Source organism: Leptodactylus fuscus, chromosome 2, assembly GCF_031893055.1.
Source record: "Leptodactylus fuscus isolate aLepFus1 chromosome 2, aLepFus1.hap2, whole genome shotgun sequence".
Taxonomy (NCBI): Eukaryota; Metazoa; Chordata; class Amphibia; order Anura; family Leptodactylidae; genus Leptodactylus; species Leptodactylus fuscus.
The window spans coordinates 178,804,031-178,825,921 of NC_134266.1; the positions used below are offsets into that span (position 1 = coordinate 178,804,031).

The 21,891-nt window shown below is 42.0% G+C and overlaps 2 protein-coding genes across 2 annotated transcripts in view; one reads left to right on the forward strand and one right to left on the reverse strand.

Annotated features, from left to right (window-relative positions):
* Positions 1-16,530, reverse strand: part of GTPBP6 (GTP binding protein 6 (putative)) — a 34,868-nt gene extending 18,338 nt beyond the window's left edge. Inside the window, exons 1-7 of the mRNA XM_075265247.1 lie at positions 16,130-16,530; positions 11,876-12,013; positions 10,645-10,715; positions 9,151-9,281; positions 6,337-6,407; positions 3,934-4,092; positions 3,639-3,847 (exon numbers count right to left, since the gene is read on the reverse strand). Coding sequence (XP_075121348.1) covers positions 3,639-3,847; positions 3,934-4,092; positions 6,337-6,407; positions 9,151-9,281; positions 10,645-10,715; positions 11,876-12,013; positions 16,130-16,505 — 1,155 coding nt within the window. The 5' untranslated portion in view covers positions 16,506-16,530. The remainder of the gene's footprint in view (positions 1-3,638; positions 3,848-3,933; positions 4,093-6,336; positions 6,408-9,150; positions 9,282-10,644; positions 10,716-11,875; positions 12,014-16,129) is intronic.
* A 95-nt stretch (positions 16,531-16,625) lies between these two features.
* On the forward strand, positions 16,626-21,891 carry MRPL43 (mitochondrial ribosomal protein L43). The gene is made up of 3 exons (XM_075265271.1): positions 16,626-16,842; positions 19,078-19,184; positions 21,486-21,891. Exons 1-3 carry the CDS (start codon positions 16,712-16,714, stop codon positions 21,713-21,715), a joined length of 468 nt encoding a protein of 155 aa, XP_075121372.1. The 5' UTR covers positions 16,626-16,711; the 3' UTR covers positions 21,716-21,891.

A 21,891-nucleotide genomic window follows, 5' to 3' on the forward strand; every position in this document is an offset into this window, starting at 1 on the left:
CCAAACTGGGGTTTTTAGAGGCTCCCTCCACCATGAATTGGTCCAAACTTGGCTGTTTAGAGGCTCCCTCCACCATTAATTGGTCCAAACTGGGCTGGTTAGAGGCTCCCTCCACCATGAATTGGTCCAAACTGGGTTTTTTAGAGGCTCCCTCCACCATGAATTGGTCCAAACTGGGGTTTTTAGAGGCTCCCTCCACCATGAATTGGTCCAAACTGGGCTGTTTAGCGGCTCCCTCCACCATTAATTGGTCCAAACTGGGCTGGTTAGAGGCTCCCTCCACCATGAATTTGCCCAAACTGGGCTGTTTAGAGGCTCCCTCCACCATGAATTTGCCCAAACTGGGCTGGTTAGAGGCTCCCTCCACCATGAATTGGTCCAAACTGGGGTTTTTAGAGGCTCCCTCCACCATGAATTGGTCCAAACTTGGCTGTTTAGAGGCTCCCTCCACCATTAATTGGTCCAAACTGGGCTGGTTAGAGGCTCCCTCCACCATGAATTGGTCCAAACTGGGTTTTTTAGAGGCTCCCTCCACCATGAATTTGCCCAAACTGGGCTGGTTAGAGGCTCCCTCCACCATGAATTTCCCAAAACTTGGCTGTTTAGAGGCTCCCTCCACCATTAATTGGTCCAAACTGGGCTGGTTAGAGGCTCCCTCCACCATGAATTTGCCCAAACTGGGCTGTTTAGAGGCTCCCTCCACCATGAATTGGTCCAAACTGGGTTTTTTAGAGGCTCCCTCCACCATGAATTGGTCCAAACTGGGTTTTTTAGAGGCTCCCTCCACCATGAATTTGCCCAAACTGGGCTGTTTAGCGGCTTCCTCCACCATTAATTGGTCCAAACTGGGCTGGTTAGAGGCTCCCTCCACCATGAATTTGCCCAAACTGGGCTGTTTAGAGGCTCCCTCCACCATGAATTTGCCCAAACTGGGCTGGTTAGAGGCTCCCTCCACCATGAATTGGTCCAAACTGGGGTTTTTAGAGGCTCCCTCCACCATGAATTGGTCCAAACTTGGCTGTTTAGAGGCTCCCTCCACCATGAATTGGTCCAAACTGGGGTGGTTAGAGGCTCCCTCCACCATTAATTGGTCCAAACTGGGCTGGTTAGAGGCTCCCTCCACCATTAATTGGTCCAAACTGGGCTGGTTAGAGGCTCCCTCCACCATTAATTGGTCCAAACTGGGCTGGTTAGAGGCTCCCTCCACCATTAATTGGTCCAAACTGGGCTGGTTAGAGGCTCCCTCCACCATGAATTGGTCCAAACTGGGCTGTTTAGAGGCTCCCTCCACCATGAATTTGCCCAAACTGGGCTGGTTAGAGGCTCCCTCCACCATGAATTGGTCCAAACTGGGGTTTTTAGAGGCTCCCTCCACCATGAATTGGTCCAAACTTGGCTGTTTAGAGGCTCCCTCCACCATGAATTGGTCCAAACTGGGGTGGTTAGAGGCTCCCTCCACCATTAATTGGTCCAAACTGTGCTGGTTAGAGGCTCCCTCCACCATTAATTGGTCCAAACTGGGCTGGTTAGAGGCTCCCTCCACCATTAATTGGTCCAAACTGGGCTGGTTAGAGGCTCCCTCCACCATTAATTGGTCCAAACTGGGCTGGTTAGAGGCTCCCTCCACCATGAATTTGCCCAAACTGGGCTGGTTAGAGGCTCCCTCCACCATGAATTGGTCCAAACTGGGGTTTTTAGAGGCTCCCTCCACCATGAATTTGCCCAAACTGGGGTGTTTAGAGGCTCCCTCCACCATGAATTTGCCCAAACTCTGCTGGTTAGAGGCTCAATCCACCCTGATTTTCAAAACAAATGTTGGTGCCAACCTCAACTTACTACAAGGGCCAAATTCACTGCTGGTGACAAGCTCTCCTCACTGCAAGTGCCAAATACACATGTTTCAAGGTGTTTTCCTACTGTCAGAGAGGTGGTATTGAGTGTGTAAAGTGTGTAGTTGTTAGGCTGTGATGTTGGGGTAATAGAGGGTCTTTGGTGTGTTAGATGCCCCCAGACATGCTTCCCCTGCTGTCCCAGTGTCATTCCAGAGGTGTTGGCATCATTTCCTGGGGTGTCATAGTGGACTTGGTGACCCTCCAGACACGGATTTGGGTTTCCCCCTTAACGAGTATCTGTTCCCCATAGACTATAATGGGGTTCGAAACCCGTTCGAACACACGAACATTGAGCGGCTGTTCGAATCGAATTTCGAACCTCGAACATTTTAGTGTTCGCTCATCTCTAGTGTTTATATGTATGTATATATATTTTTTCTTACTATATCTGTTGTTTTTTGGAACAATTGTTTTCATTATGAGTTGCTCCAATTCATTTGTAATATTAGGGAGAAATCCGAAAAAACATCAATACCTTTTATTTACCATATGAGCGCTTAGTCATGTGTCCCGCGATGTTAAATACACCACGCATGCGCGAATTATGTATGAGCACTCAGTCACGTGCTCCGTAATGGTAATCATACCACGAATATGCATATCACGTATGAGCACTTAGCTATGCGCTTAGTAATGCTAAATATACCACGCACGCGTGAGTCACATATGCGCTACAACTTAGAGCACATTGTTGTGTAGCTTTAATATTTTGCGTGGACATATATGTTCTCCAACCTGAATCGCACCATCTGGCAACACTCCAAGGAATGTAGGGAGCCAAACGAGCTCCACTATATTTAAACCTAGGAGCACACGGCATACAATTTGTATACATCTTCCAGACTGACCGAGCTTTGTGTGAAGGTAAGACTCTCTATGCTCCCCCTTTTTTTGCTGTAGTTGTAAACTAGGGATTATTGGTAGCCACATTGATATAAATAACAACACAATGATGCATGCTAACGATCAGTGTTTGATATGCAATGGCTTTCTATCATGAGATTGAGATGATTTGGCACATTTACTTGTTATTATGTATATATAGATTTTTTTATATTTTAAATGATAAGGTTGGTATATGAGATTTGTTTTACTATTATTTTATAAATCATGTATTATTATTTTTTGAATTCATTGTATATTTTAACTTAGGCCTAAGTGCTTCTCTGGCCAAAAAAACGTTGAAGTGAATACTTGTTTTATCTATTTTCTAATTAGTTACGCACTTGAGAAAGGGCAGGTGTGCCCGAAACGCGGCGATTTTTTAGCGTTGTGCATCATTGTCTTTTTGAATAAAATCCTGTTGTGACCTGAGAGCGCCGTCTTTCCATTTCATTGAAAACCAATTTGTTATAAGGCTTCCTCAATGAAGGATACTCATTGGTCAGATGTAATTTGTGTGCAATACAGTAGCAAATGTTCAATTTCCATGCAACAAAACCAAAAGGAAAAATAATTCATATATAGTTTATACTATCACTCAATAGACTGTGTATGCAATGTATGGGTGCTCTAGGTCTTTTATGGCAACAAATGTTTTTTGTAGCCTCCACTTCTTAGTAATAGATGATAATCCTGAATGTCGGATCCCCTCTATTACAAGACAAGACTTTTCAAAATATAAGTAACCATGTTATAGTAACGCCATGAAAGTCTAGTGGTACACAACCATATCTGAAACTACAAGAGACGCGTATGGCTTCCAAGTCACTGGTTAGAGAACACTGGTCTTTGTGGAAGACTTACCGAATGAATAACATCTTCTAGTGTGGCAGAAAAAGACTCTATTAAATTGTGAGGAAGCTGAGAAAGAAATCCAATAGTGTCCACATAAATCACTGGCATACGGCATGGAAGCAGTCCACCATGTGCGGTGACATCAAGTGTGGCAAAGAGCTGGTCACGTGGCTCCAAATGAAGATCTCCTGTAAGTGCTCTTATCAAGGTTGTTTTTCCTAAAATTACATTCAGACAAGTTTTCATGTACATACTTCAGTGCTAAACAAGCAGTTCATGCCAATATAACAGCGACTATACAAACCAGAGTTAGTGTAGCCCATTACAGAGATAACTGGAAACTCTCGACGGTTGCGCTGGGTCCTTAGCAATTTTCGCTTCCTCTTCAACTTCTCCAAGGCTTTTTTAATCTTCAATTCTCTTTCTTTTAAAAGCCTCTGCTGGACCTCCATGAATGTTTCACCTTCGTAACAGAAATAAGAAAAACAGCAGTATAGATGGATATATTAATAAATAAAAATGTAGCAAGCCTGTCAGAATCAGGTCTTGCATTAATAGTGGAAAAAGGCCCAATGCAAACTGTGTATATTGAAGTGAATCTTACACCAGGGTGAAGCATATTAAACTAGCAACACAGGTATATAGGTCAGCCTCACCTAATTGTAACATGTATATCTCCATGAAACCATGAAAATTCATGCCTTCATTGCAGAGATGTTCGTTTATTTCTGAATATGCAATTTAGCAGTCTGAAGCATAGAGGACAGTGCCGTTGCTCCAAACTGCTATGCCCCACACTGCCCAGGAACACTCTCCTTCCTTTGTTTGAGTGACAGGTCCAGGGAACTAAGCTGAAATCCTGTCTACTTCTGTCACTCATAGAAGGCAGGGGGAAAGAGGGAATATTAGAGCAGTGTGGAGCTTAGTAAATTGAAGCAACAGAGTCGTCCTGAGTGCTCCAGACTGCTCATTTGCATATTGCGGCAAGGTAGGCACATATTTTTAGGGGGAGCCTGTTACATTAAAGCGAGCCTGACCTATCTATTGCTGGTTTAATACGCTACACTCGAATGTCATACTCCTTTAAATGGGTTATGTGGTAGACACTGCATAATATGAGAACACTTACTAATTTAAATACCACTTATAAGCAGTGACTAAACTTATAAGCAGTAGCCCCATGCAACAAAGTCTAAAAATCGGTGCAGTAGATTTTAGTAAGCGTGCTCATATTATGCAGTGAGAACACAAAAAAAAAAAAAAAAAAAAAAAAAAAAAAAAAAAAATGGAATTGCCACATAATACCTTTAAATGTTTTATTTTTTTTTAATACCAAAGCCAAATGTGGGTTCAAAACATACAGAAATATACATCTATACTTCTCCTGCCTAGTAGATCCAGTTCTGGTGGTGTTTTTACAAAAAATTGTGTGAGATCACCCTTAAGGCCACACATGGTGAAATACAGCTAAAAAATGTTATTCTCTGAGACTGTAAAACAGAATTTTTTTCCATAGCTAACAGGCATTTCCATGTCTTAACAATGATGTTAATGTGCCATTAATGAGATTACAAAGTCTTAAAGTGTACCTCTGATTATAAAGCAACATTTCATAAATGAATAGTATATTTCAGGGCGGGTTCTGCACCCATGCGCTTTAAGCAATCCTGCTGGGTTTCTGTCTTCTGCCCCGAGAAACTGGACAGTGGACAGAAACCCCGCAGTCAGTTTTCAAACCCATTCAAGTGAATGGGTTTGAAAAGTGAGTGCCTGTGAGTGTTTTGTACCTGTCCGCAGCGAAACCGCTTTTTTTTTTTTTTTTTTTTTTACCGGACACAAAGTCCTGCATGTCTGACTGACTGCCGGGTTTCTGTCCCCTGTCCAGTTTCTCGGATTAAGCAGATGTGAACGCGCCCTCAGAAACTATTTTGTACATCTTATGAATGAAATAAGTTAAACTGAGCTACTTTTTACATAGACATCTATGGAGAAGAAAGAGGAGGTTGCTGGAAAAGACACAGTTAACTGTAGCTGCGACACTCTGCTAATAATAATTCTGTAATATAGCTAATAAAGTTGGTTTTCTTCTACACTTATTAAGCTGCTCTACTCCTCCAAGTCAGATTCACCTACAAATTCACCTCACACACCAAAGTCTATGGAGAAGGGAAGGGGAGGAACGAGGAACTAATTTTATTACCTCATTTTGTGTGTGTCTTTTCTAGAAGCTTCTTTCTCCCCTTTCCTTTCCACAAATTTCTATGCAAAAATTAGCTCAGTCTGATAAAAGGAGAAGAGATATTATATTTATTATATAAGATATATCGCAAGGTTTCTTATATTCACCTTTGCTATTCATTTCTGAAGAGTTATTTTATGGAGGTATGCTTTAAAAAAAATGTTAAAAGGCTGCAGATACCTCAATACTAATATAGTAGGCACAGTCCATGGATAATAGTCAGTGTGTACTAAAGCTACAAGTCAGTGGTCAGTAAGGATTCCAGCTTTAGTATGTAAAATAGTGTAACCCTTTGTGCTACATTAGTGCACAGTCTGTTAACATACATAAAATAATTGACTATTTGATGGCGGTAAAATACAAATGAATATGTATTTATTATATAGTATTCCAATACATATTGTCTTATAGCTCCTATATGGCCAGTTTATGAATTATTATATCTTCTAGGGTGAGCATGCATATTACCTGATCCCATGATGTATCGAGAACCACCACCCTGCTGGTCCAAGTGAGCCATTTCATTTTTAAGTTTAGACCTGTGGAAAAACACAGAACACTCAGGAACATAATAATGAAGATCAACAAAGAAACAAAATTGTATTTAGTTTGCAATAAAAATGTTTTGAACATGAAAAGTCCTTAGCTCAACCAGCAGCGTGTACAGAGAAAAGTAAAGCAGTAATTTTTCCCCAGGGTCATTGTGACTAAGGCATCCCTGATCACCGGAGGTGTGGCGGTGCTCCAATGTTCTTCCAGATGTCAATATGCTCTTGTACATTAGTAGTACAGAATAATAATACTGGTGATCAGACTGAAAAACATACCGTATTTTTCGGACTATAAGACGCACTTTTTTTCCACCAAATTTGGGGGGAAAAGAAGGGTGCGTCTTATAGTCCGAATGTGGCGCCTGGCATCCGCTGTACTAGAGAGGCGGATGCCGGCAAGGGATAGATGCAGGTGCTGGGGCCTGAGACATCGCTGCGCTCCTCTGCCCTGCATGAAGCCAGCAGCGGCAGGGGCAATGCTATTCCGCTCCTCCGTCCCCCCGCCGCTGGCTTCATGCAGGGCAGAGGAGCACAGTGATGTCTCAGGCCCCGGCACCTGTGATGGCATCTATCCCTCGCCGGCATCCGCCTCTCTAGTACAGCGGATGCCGGGTCTGTATTGGTGGCCCCTTCTCCCCCGGGGCCGGTCCCCACCGGCCCCGTACCTGTGAAGTTGCAGGCCGGCTCCTGCGCGGCAATATCACAAGAGCCGACCTGTTCGGGTGACAGCCGGGAGCCTAATGAAGGCTCCCAGGCCTGTCACTGCTATATTAGTATTGCGGCTGGGTCTATGACCAGCCGTAATACTAATATACAGAATGTCCCATAGACGGCAATACAGTTGTATTGCCGTCTATGGGACTTGCAATCAAGTGACCGCAGGTTCAAGCCCCCGGGGGGGAATAAAATAGTAAAAAAAAAAAAGCTTTAAAAATATATAATAAAAATATGAAATAAAAGTTCTAAATCACCTCCTTTCCGTAGAATATATATATATAACAGTAGAAAATCATATATCATAAACCGCTGGGTTTTTTTTCAATACAAGGTGATCTAAGCAATAGATATTCCCCAAAATGGTAAACTAAAAAATACATCTGGTCCTGCAAAAAAAAAACAAAAAAAAAAAAAACACTCTATGCGTCCCCGTACAGCTGAAGTCAATGTGGCCTTGCAGCTGTTGCAAAACTACAACTCCCATATATTAAATATTTTACCATTTTTTGCTTCAAAATTTTTTTTCCCTATTTTCCTCCTCCTAATCTTATAGTCTTATAGTCTTATAGTCCAGTGCGTCTTATAGTCCGAAAAATACGGTATCTTATCCATCCACATACATACAATATATATGATGCACAAACACACAATCCATATGTTATACAGATATATGATATCCTATTACCTGAAAATGGATGAACTATACAGATAAAAAAATAATTCATCCCATACATTCAAAGCTGTAGTGTGTGGGGGGCGGAGGTCAAAGTGCCCAAAACCAAGTGATAAACTGTCTCTCAGGTGGATAAAACAGATGGAAAATTATTTAGAATTGAGGTTACAGCAAAAATTATATTAGAGGTAGGTATAATAAACGAGATAATAAACAGAACAAAAGAGACGTAGATACAGAGACCAACCCCTACAATCAACATCTCTCTCATAGGATAACTAGCATAACAATACATGTGACTTGTGGCTAAGGGCTCGTTCACATCTGCACCCGGGGTCTTCGTTATGCAGGTTTCCATTTCCTGCCCGAAACAGGACAGGAAGCGGAAACTTGAAGTCATTTTTCAAACCTATTCATATGAACGGGTTTGAAAAGTGTCCGGTTGTGAGCGCTGGTGAGCGTTTTGAGCTCTCCGCGGCGAAAAAGTTTTTTTTTAACTGGACCCAGAGTCGGACATGCAAGACTGTGTCCGGATTTAAAAGAAAACGGTTTCGCCACAGAGAGCATAAAACACTCACCGACGTTCACGGCTGGACATGGTCTGACAGGTTTCCGTCAGACGGAAACCTGTGAATGGACGCTGGTGTGAACACAGCGTAACTGTAAAAAACATTATGAAGCCTAAACACTAGAGCAGTGGGTCCTCAAAACTTTGACTCATCTACCTTAAACAATATTTTCTGGAAACTCTAGGATCCAATTAAAGGGATCCTCTTATACGAGCGTCCGTTCAGCTACAGGAAAATGGCGGAACTGACATGTGCAGTCGGCTTTTCCGGCTGATGATGTGGCAGAGAGGCATTGGCAGAAGAAGATAGAGGAGTCGCTGGAGCGTCTTTGGTGAGCATAGGAGAAACACCCCCTGTGCTTTCTGTAGACTCATTTGCATAAGGAATAAAAAAGAAAATTCTCAGGAACAGCGGCACAGATCAGAAAAAGAAAGGTAAGAGAAGAATAGCCTTTCTAAAAACTATTCCAACGTGGTCTTTGTATATAAGGGGATTCTAATGATATCTAATGAATCCCTTTAACTAGATCACAGGTGAATAAGGCCACGTGAAAATTTTAGCAATAAAGGCTTTAGCAGTATACATGTATATAAAAGCAATGAATTATTAGTAGTGCTAGAATGATTATTTTTCTTTATCATAGCCACGTGCCTCAGCCACAAATCCACTGCGACAAAGTATCCAGTGGAGATGTGAACTTAGCCTAACCATTAGAAGTTATATGGCATCTGCAGAATAGTAAAAAAAAGAAGAGGGATACTGAAAGGAATACCTTAGTAGTGGAAGTTCAGCTAGTGCAATCTGTAATTTGGCTTCTTTTGTGCGTGCATTGTAGCGGAAAATACTTAGGACCATACTATATCTGTCAAAAACTTTTACTCCCCAGGCTGCTTCCAGCTCTTTCTGTTGTAGCAGATACAATAAAAGCAAATATAGTCAGCATCAATATTGGCATTTAAGAAATAAAGTCATTTACAATAAAAAGGATTGGCTCAAAATGACATTTATAACCTATCCACAAGTTAGATGATAAATACATGACGACTAGGAGTCTCGCCATTAGAACCAACAGCCCTTCCCCCGCCTCCAATTTCTTGTATACTGCCCTCATATCCCTGCAGTCCAGCTTCTCCTCAGCTTCCAATCAGACACCATATTCACTTTTATATTTCTCTTTCTTTGGGACAACCCCCTTAAAATACAGGCTCTTGCACACAGTCGTATTATACAGATTTGTATAAGCTTCCAACTTCAAAAGCATATTAGTTTTTTTTTTGTTTGTTTTAAATGTCAGATTCCTTAAAGAGGTTTTCCAATAAACATAACCATATTTAAATTTGTAGACAATTAAAAGTTAAACATTTTTACATATATAAATCATTACAAATTTTGCAGTTTTAAGGATTTTCTCTCATCGCCTTAGTAGCTAGGTTTCCTTATTGTCTGGCACCACTAAGATGGTCAAAGAAAATCTTTCAAACTTTGCAAAACTATTAATTATTTATATTTCCAAAAATGCTCAACTTTTGTCTACAAATCTAAATATGGTTTTGTTCATTGGAAAACCCCTTTAAAGGGATTCTATCATTTGAAATCCTTTTTTAAATAAGCCCACATCAAAATAGCATTAAGAAAGGCTTCTTCTCTTACCTTTATTCTTCTGACCCATAACTCCATTCCGCTGTTTTTTTTTGTTATATGTAAATAAGTCTTCAGAAAGCACAGGGGGCGTTCCTCTGTGCTGTCCGAAGACTCTCAAGCGACGCCTCCATCTTCTTCTCCCAACCGCCTCTTCATCAGCCGCGTCTTCAGCTGAAAGAGCCAACTGCGCATGTCCATCAGCCAATTTCCTGTGGCTGAACAGACGCTCTTATAAGAGGCTACAGGAAAATGGCTGATGGACATGCTCAGTCAGCTCTTTCGGCTGAAGGCGTGGCAAAGAGGCGGTGAGGAGAAGAAGATGGAGGCGTCGTTGGAGAGTCTTCGCACAGCACAGGGGACGCTCCCTGTGCTTTTTGAACAAAGGGGAACGCCCTCTGTGCTTTCTGATGTCTCATTTGTTTAGGGCGAAAAAGTTAAAAAAAAACCAAAAAAACAAAACACCGGAACGGCAGCGCGGCTCAGAAAAATAAAGGTAGAAGAAGAATAGCCTTTCCTAAGGCTATTCCGACATTGGCTTAGTTCATGAAAAAGACCACAAAAGGCGCAAGTAGCTTAATAAATGTGCCCCAGTAAGCTTAATAGTGATCATACAGTTCCATGTTACCTCACTCAATGAAGAAAGTCTTTCAACATTCAAGAAAACGGCAGTGAGCTGCGGAAGGCCTTTAATTGTTTCTGGAAGAGACAGTAAATGTAAATACACATATAGCACAGTGGGTACATAGTAATGTGAATAGGGCATGAAGAATGAGGTGCAAATGGCCATTTAAGCCACCAACTAGATAGCAACGTCAGATTTCCTTTGTCCATATGGAGCTTTAGCATAAGTGAATGGGAAATCCTGGATATATATGGTTCCCATTCGCCTCTATTGTGGTGTACCATGTCTCATTGCTCTAAGTAGTGCCAAAACTCACTAGGGTGGTTATTTATCATCTGCCCCCTGTATGGCCATATTTTTCGCAAGTGCACCTTTATTTTGGACTAGTTTTACTGTGGTGTCAATTTATGATGTAGGTGCACCTCCTTGTTAAATGTTATGTACCCATTAGCTAGTTCAATAAGGTGCAATTGTCCCTTTTTTTTAGCTAAAAATTGTGCAATTTCCCCTTTTAATGCAATCTGACCTGACAGGCTCTTTTACACTGCCCACAGACTGGAGGGCAATTACGTCTTTTTTGCCCCTTTTTAGAATGCACAAGTTATAACTACAGTGTGAAAAGGATTTCCATTCAGTACATGCCCCCTTTTCTTGGTTAAAAGCAAAAGTGGTGAGGGCAGCAGAAGTTCTGGGGGGGAAAAAAAAAAAAAAGAAGACACAAATACTTCACAAATGAAGCACAGGCCAGAAATTGACCACAAAAAGGTGCAAGTAGCTTAATATATTTGCCCTACTGAGTGGCCAACCTGTCTTAAGTCATTATTTCGTCCACACATTAGAAGAATTGTCTGATCTACACAAACCTAATATGCATATATATAGACCAGAGCCTCCTCCATGTTTCACAGTAGGGACAGTGTTCTTTTCAAGATATGCTTCATTTCTCTGTCTATGAACATAGAGATGATGTGCCTTGCCATAAAGTTTGATTTTTGTCTCGTCTGTCCATAGGACATTCTCCCAGAAGCTTTGTGGCTTGTCAACAATTTTTATCTATGATTACTTTTGTCAGATTCAAGTTATTTGTGTGACCATTGTGAGTTTTTCTTTCATTAAACGAAGGGTACCAACAATTTTGTCCGCATGTGTACATTTGCTAGAAGATTGGGAAATCTATCCTGCTTTCCACAGAATCAAATATGATACAGTACAGCAAAGAAGTTTTAGACAGTACCTGTAAGAACCTGAAAGTTCCCTTTACCGAAAATAAATTTGCTGTCGGGAGTTTTTGTAGACATGATTACCTTATCCACAACCATCCAGTTAGGAATGCTCTGTACAAGAGCAACAGCCTCAGCAACCTGCAAGTCAGCTGGAAGAAAGAGAATAATATAATGGTGACTATATAAAACAGAGAAGCCTCCATCCAGAATTAGCCTTTGAGCATTATACTGATATAAAAAAAAACTTGACGCATGTTATAGAAAAAAGTTTAGCAAAAATTCTGATCAATGATTCACTGAAGTAAAACTGTGCTGTCATACTTATGTTGTGTAGCCATATATGGGAAGAGACATAGAGGTCAACTACATTGCAAATAAAATAAAAAAAAAACCTGAAAATTGAGGATTGCAAACTTTGGCTTTTATAGGCATAGCTTCCATGAAAGTTTAGTAATCTCCCCCAGCACTTCAAATATGTTAGGCGGGTGGGCAGGCAGGCGAGCTCTTAATGGTGTGGCCTGCAGACTACAAGCTGCTAGGAGATGGGGAAGATACCACTTTCTACATATATTCAACAGGGTTTAACGTTTTTAAATCAATGTTTGTAGCTTGATATGTGCACTCACAGTCGAGAGTCACAAAGGTGTATCACCACCTCCACCAATTCAAGTTCTTAGCATCTGTTAATAAGTCCCACTCCACTGATTTCCGTACAGTTGGAAATTTCTCTATAACCCCACTATTCTGAGTAACAAGCACAGTTCGTTTTGGTGTCTGATGTGGTATTTAACCACTTCCGGACCGCCCATAGACTATATACGTCCGGGAAGTGGTTGCCTAGTTCTGACAGGACCTACCTGTACGTCCAAGTCAGAACACAGCAACTGCGCAGAGATCGTGTAGCTGCTTTCACTAGGAGCCGGCTGTAACTTCAGCCGGAGCTCCCAGAGAGATAGCAGGGCAGATTTATTACCTCCCCTGCCTTCTCGATCGCTGTGTATACAGCAGTCAATGAGCGCTGTATACACAGCTATGGACGTAGCCATAATTCAGCTGCCCTCTGACCTGGCGGACACGTGATCCAACGGGAGCAGAGTCTTACCAGAGCTGCTGGGTCCTACAGGACCTAGATCAGCTCAGTAAGCTGTATATACAGTGTGTAGGAGGCTGGATTCCTCCTGTATCTGAGGTTAAATGTACCAGCCCCAGTTATAGGAGAAATCAGCCTCCAGTACAAGAAAATAAGTGATCAGATGTCCCCAAAGGTCTCTTATTACCTTATGGGGACACAATCTGAAAAAAAAGAAAAAAAAAAAAAAAAAAAAGAAAAAAAGTTTTTAAAAAATGTAAATAAAATAAAAAATAAATAAATAATACGCTAATAAAATGCCGTTATTAAAGGTTATAGCCTCACCCCCGACGACACCATACAAAATAAAAATTACCGTAACGGAGAGGAAAAACTATATTATAAAGTTTTTCAGTGACACATTGTGTTATTAAATTAAAAAAAATATATAAATTGAAAACAAGACACAATTTCCCTTCTATTTTGTTTATATTTTTCTGGATATAAAAAAAATTAAAACACATTTGAAAATAAAAATAACAAAAATAAAGCTCTATGTGTCCCCGAAAAAAGACGCAAAAATTAGTTGACTAAGACATACGAGAAAAATTTTACAGACCTCAAAACCGCACATACAAAATAAACCTAAAATGTGTCTGGTCCTGGACCACAAATTGGCCCGGTACTGAAGTGGTTAAGGAGGTTTACTGGGCAAACCATTTATATTTTAAATAGGCCAGGGAAGGTGAAAAAAAATAAAAAATAAAATACTCACCTGTCCACAGAGTCCTCCCAACTCAGACTGGTCCTTCTGCTGGGATGTCTTCACAAAGTAAAACTGCACACTGGCTATGACATCCCATACCCCTTCTGATGAAACTGCTGAATGGCTTCAGCAGTCATGTGACCTCAGGAAGAGACCCCAGGACATCATAGGTAGTGACGTCACGTGCCCATTCGCTGACACCGCTGATTAACCTAAGCAGACATGTGTAGCGGGGACTTTCACTGGAAGATACCAATGGACAAAGAGGACTGGACAGCACAGAATGGACTGCTCTGGGAGGCACTGGGGTAAGAAGAGGATGTGTTTTTTTTTTTTTTTTTTACCTCCCCTGGCCTATTTAATATATAACAAATTTACCTGGACAACCCCTTTATGCTCTGTAATGTCAGAAGGGCAGTGCCAGCTGGAGGTGTGTGTGGTAGTGGGGGGGAGGGGGTGTCATAGCTCCAATCAGAGGCAGAGTCAGATCAAACCTCTTACCTGCTCCTGTCTACCACCCTGACAGTGCAGAGACTAAATAGCAAATCAGGCACCAAAACTAACAGCACCGATTGCTTAGAAATGGCGAGGGCTATAGGAAAAATTCCAACTGTGCCAGAATCTGTGCAACAGTGGCTATTAATTGAAGTAAAGATCTGAACTTGTTGGGTGTGGTGAAAAGTCCTCTTTAACTATACTAATCCCCCCTCCACTATATCTTATTATATATAACCTCTCTTTTATTATCCATGTAAAAACACTGAAGTTTTTATTTATTGGGTTTTAGTGTATATTGAATACTAGCTGGTACCCGCGACTTCGTCTGCGGTGATTGTAGCAGTGCGTATATACAGGCGCGGGTAAGGTTTTCGTACTGTGTATAAGGTATGGGATATGAAATGTAAGTTTGTATCTTGTTTTTGCTGTAATTCAGAGAATACGTGAGACTTTTGTGTTGCAGTTACTTTGTATTAGAGCTGCTATATACACGGTGTTGTGAGAAACTTTACATAGTGACTTTGGGACAGAAGTATTTGAAGTTAACCCTTTCCCGCCGATGGCATTTTTTGATTTTCGTTTTTGACTCCCCTCCTTCTAAACCCCATAACTTTTTTATTTCTCCGCTCCCAGAGCCATATGAGGTCTTAATTTTTACGGGACAAATTTTTCTTCATGATGCCACCATTATTTATTCTATATAATGTACTGGGAAGCAGGGAAAAAATTCAAAATGGGGTGGATTTCAAGAAAAAATTAATTTCTGCGACTTTCTTACGGTCTTTGGTTTTACGGCGTTCACTGTGCAACCAGAATGACATGTCCCCTGTATTCTGTGTTTCGTTACGATTCCGGGGATACCAAATTTATATGGTTTTAGTTACATTTTGACCCCTTAAAAACAAATCCAAAACTGTTAAAAAATTTTTTTTTGAAAAGTCGCCATATTCCGACAGCCGTAACTTTTTTATACGTGCATGTATAGGGCGTCTTTTTTTGCGGGACTGGGTGTACTTTGTAGTTCTACCATTTTCGGGAAATGTTATTGCTTTGATCACTTTTTATTAAAATTTTTTATCAGAATCAAAACAGTGAAAAAACGGCGGTTTGGCACTTTTGACCATTTTTCCCGCTACGGCGTTTACCGAACAGGAAAAATATTTGTATAGCTTTGTAGAGTGGGCGATTTCGGACGTGGGGATACCTAACATGTATGTGTTTCACAGTTTTTAACTACTTTTATATGTGTTCTAGGGAAAGGGGGGTGATTTGAATTTTTAATCCTTTTTTTTTTGTTTTTAATATTTTTTTACTTTTTTTAAACTTTTTTTTTTGCATTTATTAGACCGTCTAGGGGTATTGACATGGGTGGGCGGTGTCGCAGATTGTCAGAGCAGTGGGGGTTGGCAAACATGGCTGCTCTGGAGCGTTAAAGAGAGCCTCCTGGAGTATCGTTAAGGTGAGGGGCAAAGTGGTAAAGTGTATGTATATGAGATTGTGTGGGGTTAGGGGCGAGGCTGCAGAGGGCAATATGAATTTTGTGGCTTGCTATGGTCCAAAGTGTGTGAGATTGCAGAGATGGTGGTGTGAGTTTGGGGTTTGTGGGGGTCCTGGGAAAAACGTATGTGCGCTATTGTGACGAAAAGTAGCCTATTGCGCAATGGGGTGTATTAACTATGTTTGTGGAAAATTTCAGCCAAATCGGTCGAGTGGGTTTTGCGTGATTGACTAACAAACATCCGAACACACAAACCCACAAACCTCCAAACTCACAAACTTTCACATTTATAATATTAATAGGATAAGCTTTACCTGCTGTAGCCAGAGTACATATGTGTGTATATACCGTATAAAAGCAGGTGAAATGCTGAGAACTTCCTAACTAAGTGTAATTGCCTATGCAGCAGCTACAATACAGTGACAGTCCATTACCAGTGGTGCTGTGCTGCTTCTTTGCTCCCCACTTTACATCTGGATGGACTATTAAGATGTTTTGAGCCCCTTGAAGGGGCGGGGCATAAGAGGCTAGGAGATCTGAGACGTCATCCTCATCATCGTCCGTGTCGTCCTCCGTGTCGGTGCAGCCTCCGTTCTCGCTTCCATGCCATCCTCCGGGTCTCTTGCCGCTGCAGTGCGGTGTGCTCCACAGGCACCTGGGTGTGAGAGCACGGAGAAGGTCTCCAGTGAGAGGAAGCAGAAGGCGCCTGTGAGACTGCGGGCCACGTATCCCGGCATGGAGCCCCTGCAAGGCGGTCACACTGGAGGAATGACATCTGACAAGCGCTCTGAGCGTCCGTGCGCACAGCATGCTGATCAGCTCCGAGTCACGTGATCTCAGAGTAGGCAAACTTAGCAAGTTGTGGGCGTGTCAAGTGAGCTGACCGTCCCGTAAGCTCCTCCCCTTCCCCTACAGACTGGTCATGTGACAGTGATGTCACGTCTCTCTCTCGCTCCTTCCTTGTGTAGCGTGCTGTGGGTCACCCCTGGCAGGCTGGAGGTTAGTGGGTGCTGAGGATGACAGCCCGGGGTTCTCCCAGCCGCTTCCTGCAGAGCGTGCTGCATAACGGAGTGGGAAGATATGTCTGCCAGCTGAAGAGACTGACCCTCAGCTTCAGTAAGGATGCGCAGCCGTCCCGGGGAGTCAGGTACATGTCATGTCCATGGGGAATGGAAGCTCCCTGCATTATGGCTTTCTAATAGATGAATAGACGTTACATAGTGGTGAAATAAGTAACTGAGAAGTTGGAAAGATGTAGAAGGTTTTCTCTATCCTTCTTTATGGTGACAGTGTCTTGTCTGGATTGGCTGCCAATGGATACGACCATAAATACAGGATGTTTCCATGGTCAGTGTCAGAAACTCTGCCATGATTTCCTTACTGCACACAGATTATCAGGCAGGGACACTACAAGAAGATATCCCCGCCACAAGAAGGAAACTCACCCCATACAAAGTTCCCGCATTTATGGTCGCATCCATTAGCAACCTATGGAGACAAGAGACTGTCACCACTAAGATGGTTAGAGAGACTCTCCCTCCACTTCATTTCAATGGGAGGCAGAATTGGAAGTGGAAAAAGAGTCATGCTTGATCTCCAGGCAGATTCCTCCTGATAACTCTCATTGAAATCAATGAGAGGCAGAAAAATATTGTCTGGCAGTATTTGGTCAAGCAGAAAAATTCAGCTTTAAATTCCTAAGGGTGCATTCACACTATTGATACACTGCCTGATTCTGAATGTTAAAACACGTTCAGAATCAGCGCGTATAAAGCAGTTCCATTCATTTCTATGGGAGCCGGCATACGAGCTCTCCCCATTGAAATGAATGGGCTGCTTTTTTCACTACGAGCGCTCCCATTGAAGTGAATGGGAAGTGCTTTATACACGCTGATTCTGAACGTGTTTTAACATTCAGAATCAGGCAGCGTATCAGTAGTGTGAATGCACCCTTAAATTAAATTTTTCAGCTTGTACAAATTCTAGAGGTGGTTCACTTGGAGGAATTCGGTGTTGAATTTGTCAGACAGAAAATTTCTGCTTTAGGAATTTGAAGCAGATTTTGATGATGAGTCTGAAAATCTACTTAAAAAAAAAACAGCTCCAAAATCTGCCTCCTATTCATTCCAATGGGAGTTTCATGCAGAATCCACCTAAAGATTGTGTGAGATTTTTCTGCTGGCTGTACCAGATTTCAGGTGGAATTTGGAGCTGATTTTGAGGCCTCGAAAGCTCCTGTGTCATCTTTTTTATGTACACAATGGTGCAGAGGAACTAACTTTTTAGACAATGCAAAGTGATGCCACATTCTACTTTGAGCCTGTGTGTCCTTTGTTCTGGCCTGTCGGAGTACCAAAACAACAGACACATGGAAAGGTAAAACAGTAGTGGAAACTCCAAGGCAGGTGTAAACCCAGTCTTAGGTTCGTCTTAGGGTGAATGGGGAGTGCCGGCGTGTACGCTCCGGCATGAGCAGAGCTTGCCGTATACGCCGGCACTCCCCATTCACTTCAATGGGACTGCACGGAGTGAAAGAAGCAGCCCATTCATTTCTATGGGGAGCGCTCATATCCCCGCTCCCATAGAAATGAATGGAGCTGCTTTAGACGCCGCTTATTCTGAACGTGTTTTACGTTCAGAATAAGCTAGCGTTTACTCAGTGTGAATGCACCCTTAGGGTGCATTCACACTGAGTAAACGCTAGCTTATTTTGTAGAGTAAAATTACACTTGTAAATTTTGCTATCCCATTGACTTCAATGATATTTTTTTACAAGTGTAAAAATACGCCTGTAAAAAATACGCCTGTAAAAATACGCCTGTAAAATGTCATTGAAGTCAATGGGATAGCAAAATTTACAAGTGTAATTTTACTCTACAAAATAAGCTAGCGTTTACTCAGTGTGAATGCACCCTTACACGACCGTAGTGTTTTTGCAGTCCACAATTTGCTGATCAGCAACTCTAAATTTCATTTCCAAAAGTCATTCTGCAGACGTCCATGTCCATCGGCACGCGCCCATAGAGTTCTATGGGACAGTCCGTGCCGTGACACACCATGGATAAAATATCCAGTGGTGTAAGAGATCGCACTGAATACAGTGTGTCCGCAATTGAGATCCCACAATTGCAGACTAAACTTACTGTTGTGTAAGACCAGCTTTAAAGAGGACCTTTTATGTCCTCAGGCACCTGCGGTTTTAACAAAGACCTACTGCAAATTTGCCTTATATTTAATTTTAGTTGCATTGGCAAAGTGTGTTAAAACAATATTTTTTTTTGAAGCTGGATATAATGTATCATGTGTATTGTCTGCATATGAGGCTTTTTGAAACTACATCTGTGAATGATAATGACCAAATTGTTCATTCATTTATTTTCAGAGAATACATTGAGGAGAAGGTAGTTGACTTTGCCAAGCAAAATCCTGGCATTGTTGTGTATATCAGTCCCAAGCCGTGCAGAGTTCCCAAACTAGTGGGAGAATATTGTAAGTATCTGTATACTTCACCCATATAACGTTTCCTAAAACAGCTTATTAGAAATGAGAAACTGCAATAACTGAAAAGAACAGTCCTGAGCACTATATAGGATAGATGGATGGATGTCACAACAATAAGTGCAGGACATGTGTCACGGGAACTGCTACTAGGTCAGATAGACATGAATCAACAAGGGACCAGAGGTAGGCCACGAAATCTGCCAGAACAAAATCCCATACCAGTGCTTGCCAAATCAATAGTAGACTTTATTTGATTTAACATGCATCAACATGATGCGTGTTGGGGACCAGCCCCTACGTCAGATGAGCATAGATATATAAATATGATGTATAATAAAAATAGTCTTGATTCTTAAAGGGATTCTACCACTAAAACACTTTTTTTTCTAGTTACCACGTCGGAATAGCCTTTAAAAAGGCTATTCGTCTCTTACCTGTGGAAGTGCTCTCCGCCGCGCCGTTCGTTCAAAATACCGGTTTGTACCGGTATGCTAATGAGTTCTCTCGCAGCGATGGGGACGCCTGCGCAGTACGCTCTGTTCGACGAAGATTGCCGAACGTACTGCGCATGCGCGAAATAGCGGTCCCAGCCATAGTGCGGACACCGCACTTTTGCGCATGCGCAGTACGTTCGGCAATCTTCGCCGAACAGAGAGCATACTGCGCAGGCGTCCGACAGACGCTGACAAGGCAAGGGGAGGACACCGAAGACCGGAGAGGCGGCACTGCGGTGAGTTTTCGAGCTGCAATGGGGACGCCCCCATCGCTGCTCCTGCGATGGGAACGCCCCCATCGCTGCGAGAGAACTCATTAGCATACCGGTACAAACCGGTATTTTGAACGAACGGCGCGGCGGAGAGCACTTCCACAGGTAAGAGACGAATAGCCTTTTTAAAGGCTATTCCGACGTGGTAACTAGAAAAAAAAGTGTTTTAGTGGTAGAATCCCTTTAATGATTTGGCAAGCGCTGATACAGGAATTTGTTCTGGCTGATATTGCAGCCAACCTCTGGCCCCATTTATGTCATATAGATTTACATAGTCTAAAATTCTGGAGTATGGTCAGAGTTTCCGCATGTATTGTTTGTATATCCAAAGTGTTAACATTTTGCTGGTCTTGAGAAATATTTCTGTTTTGCTAAACAAATCTGTTGCATGACGTTAAGTTCACACATTAGCGTCGGATCTGTACCAGAACAACCGACAGATGGACCACTAAAATAACAGCTGCATATAAAGCCTGATGGACCCCATTGACTATAATAGGGTCTGTCAGGTGTCCATTGTTTTTAATGTGGAAGCTGCAGATGAGAAAGACGTGTGCAGGACTTTTCGGTCACCGATTTCAGACAGACATTGCAACAGATTCTAACGCAAATGTGAATGTAGCCTTAGCCAGGCCGAGTAAGCACATTCATGGTATTATATTTCATGTCAGCCTTGTGTATGGTTTGTTCTACTTGTGTTCTGTTGATGATTTTTTAATATCCACCAGGCGCTGCATAGTCCATTCATCATGATTCTAGGTTTTTATGTGTCCTGTAAATAATGCCCATGCGTTTTAGGCTGACACTTGACTGAAATTGTTGATTGGTAACTTGGTAAACTTTCATCACATTCAGTATTATATTGGTAACAAAAGAACATTGCCTCCATGCTGGGTAGATTTATGAAGACTGGCGCATTCAATTCCAATATTTATATCCTCTGTACCATTGGAGGGTGCGTCTCATTTTCCTCCTCATAAACCGGATGCCGGAACTAAGGGTGCGTTCGCACCTGCGCCCGGTCTCCACTTTGCAGGTCTGCTGCCTGAGAAACTGGACAGGAGACTGAAACTGGCAGTCACTTTTCATACCCATTCATTTGATTGGGTTTGCAAAGTGTCCGCCTGTGAGCATCTTCTGGTTTCTGCCACGAAACCACGGAGACCAGAAGACGGGTGGACACTGACTGCCGGGTTTCCGTCTCCTGTCAGGGTTTCTCGGGCAGAAGATGGGAAAACCACAAAGTGGAGACCGGGCACAGGTGTGAACCCGCCCTATGATCTACACTGGTTTGTAACTGGTGTAGATATTATATTATATTCAGGAATCAGTTTGCTCCAGTAAACTGGTGTAAATTATATTAAATCTATCACATCACCCATGCCATGCCCACAAAAGTGGTGTGAGTGCTGCAAAACAGGAAAAAGTTGTTTCGTGAGCAACCCAATTTTTTTTAAAAAAAGTTTCTATTGTTCAAAAAAAAGTCTCATGCTGTATTACATTTTATTTTTTTTTCTCTTCAGTGAATGGAAGTGTCAGAGAAGAAGATATTAACAGCAAGACTGCGGAAGAAATAGCACAGCTCATACAAAAAATGGCCAACCAGTCTGGTCTGGATATCATCCGCATTCGTAAACCATACCACACAGACAACCCAAGCATTCAGGGACAGTGGCACCCATTTACTAACAAGCCATCCTCTAATAACCTCCGGTCTTTCGGTGCTGTCAGCCAACAGACAGAAACTCCATGAAAAGCCAGAATGCATTGTTTTCTACTAGATGAATTGTATTGGGGTGGGGGTGGGAGATCTTGGAGCGTGCATTCTCAAAACTGTAAGGATTTACTTTCTTTAGAATGGGAGTTTCCTTGATGAACTGCCTTTATAATGTGGATGAAATAGGTTTGAAATAAATTTCTTTTGATAAA

What these genes read in the sequence shown, in the direction of transcription:
- MRPL43 (XM_075265271.1), top strand. Translation starts at nt 16,712, where the DNA reads ATGACAGCCCGGGGTTCTCCCAGCCGCTTCCTGCAGAGCGTGCTGCAT. An exon ending in CAGCCGTCCCGGGGAGTCAG is followed by an intron (nt 16,843 to 19,077) that starts GTACATGTCATG and finishes ATTTATTTTCAG; the next exon opens with AGAATACATTGAGGAGAAGG. An exon ending in CAAACTAGTGGGAGAATATT is followed by an intron (nt 19,185 to 21,485) that starts GTAAGTATCTGT and finishes TTTTCTCTTCAG; the next exon opens with TGAATGGAAGTGTCAGAGAA.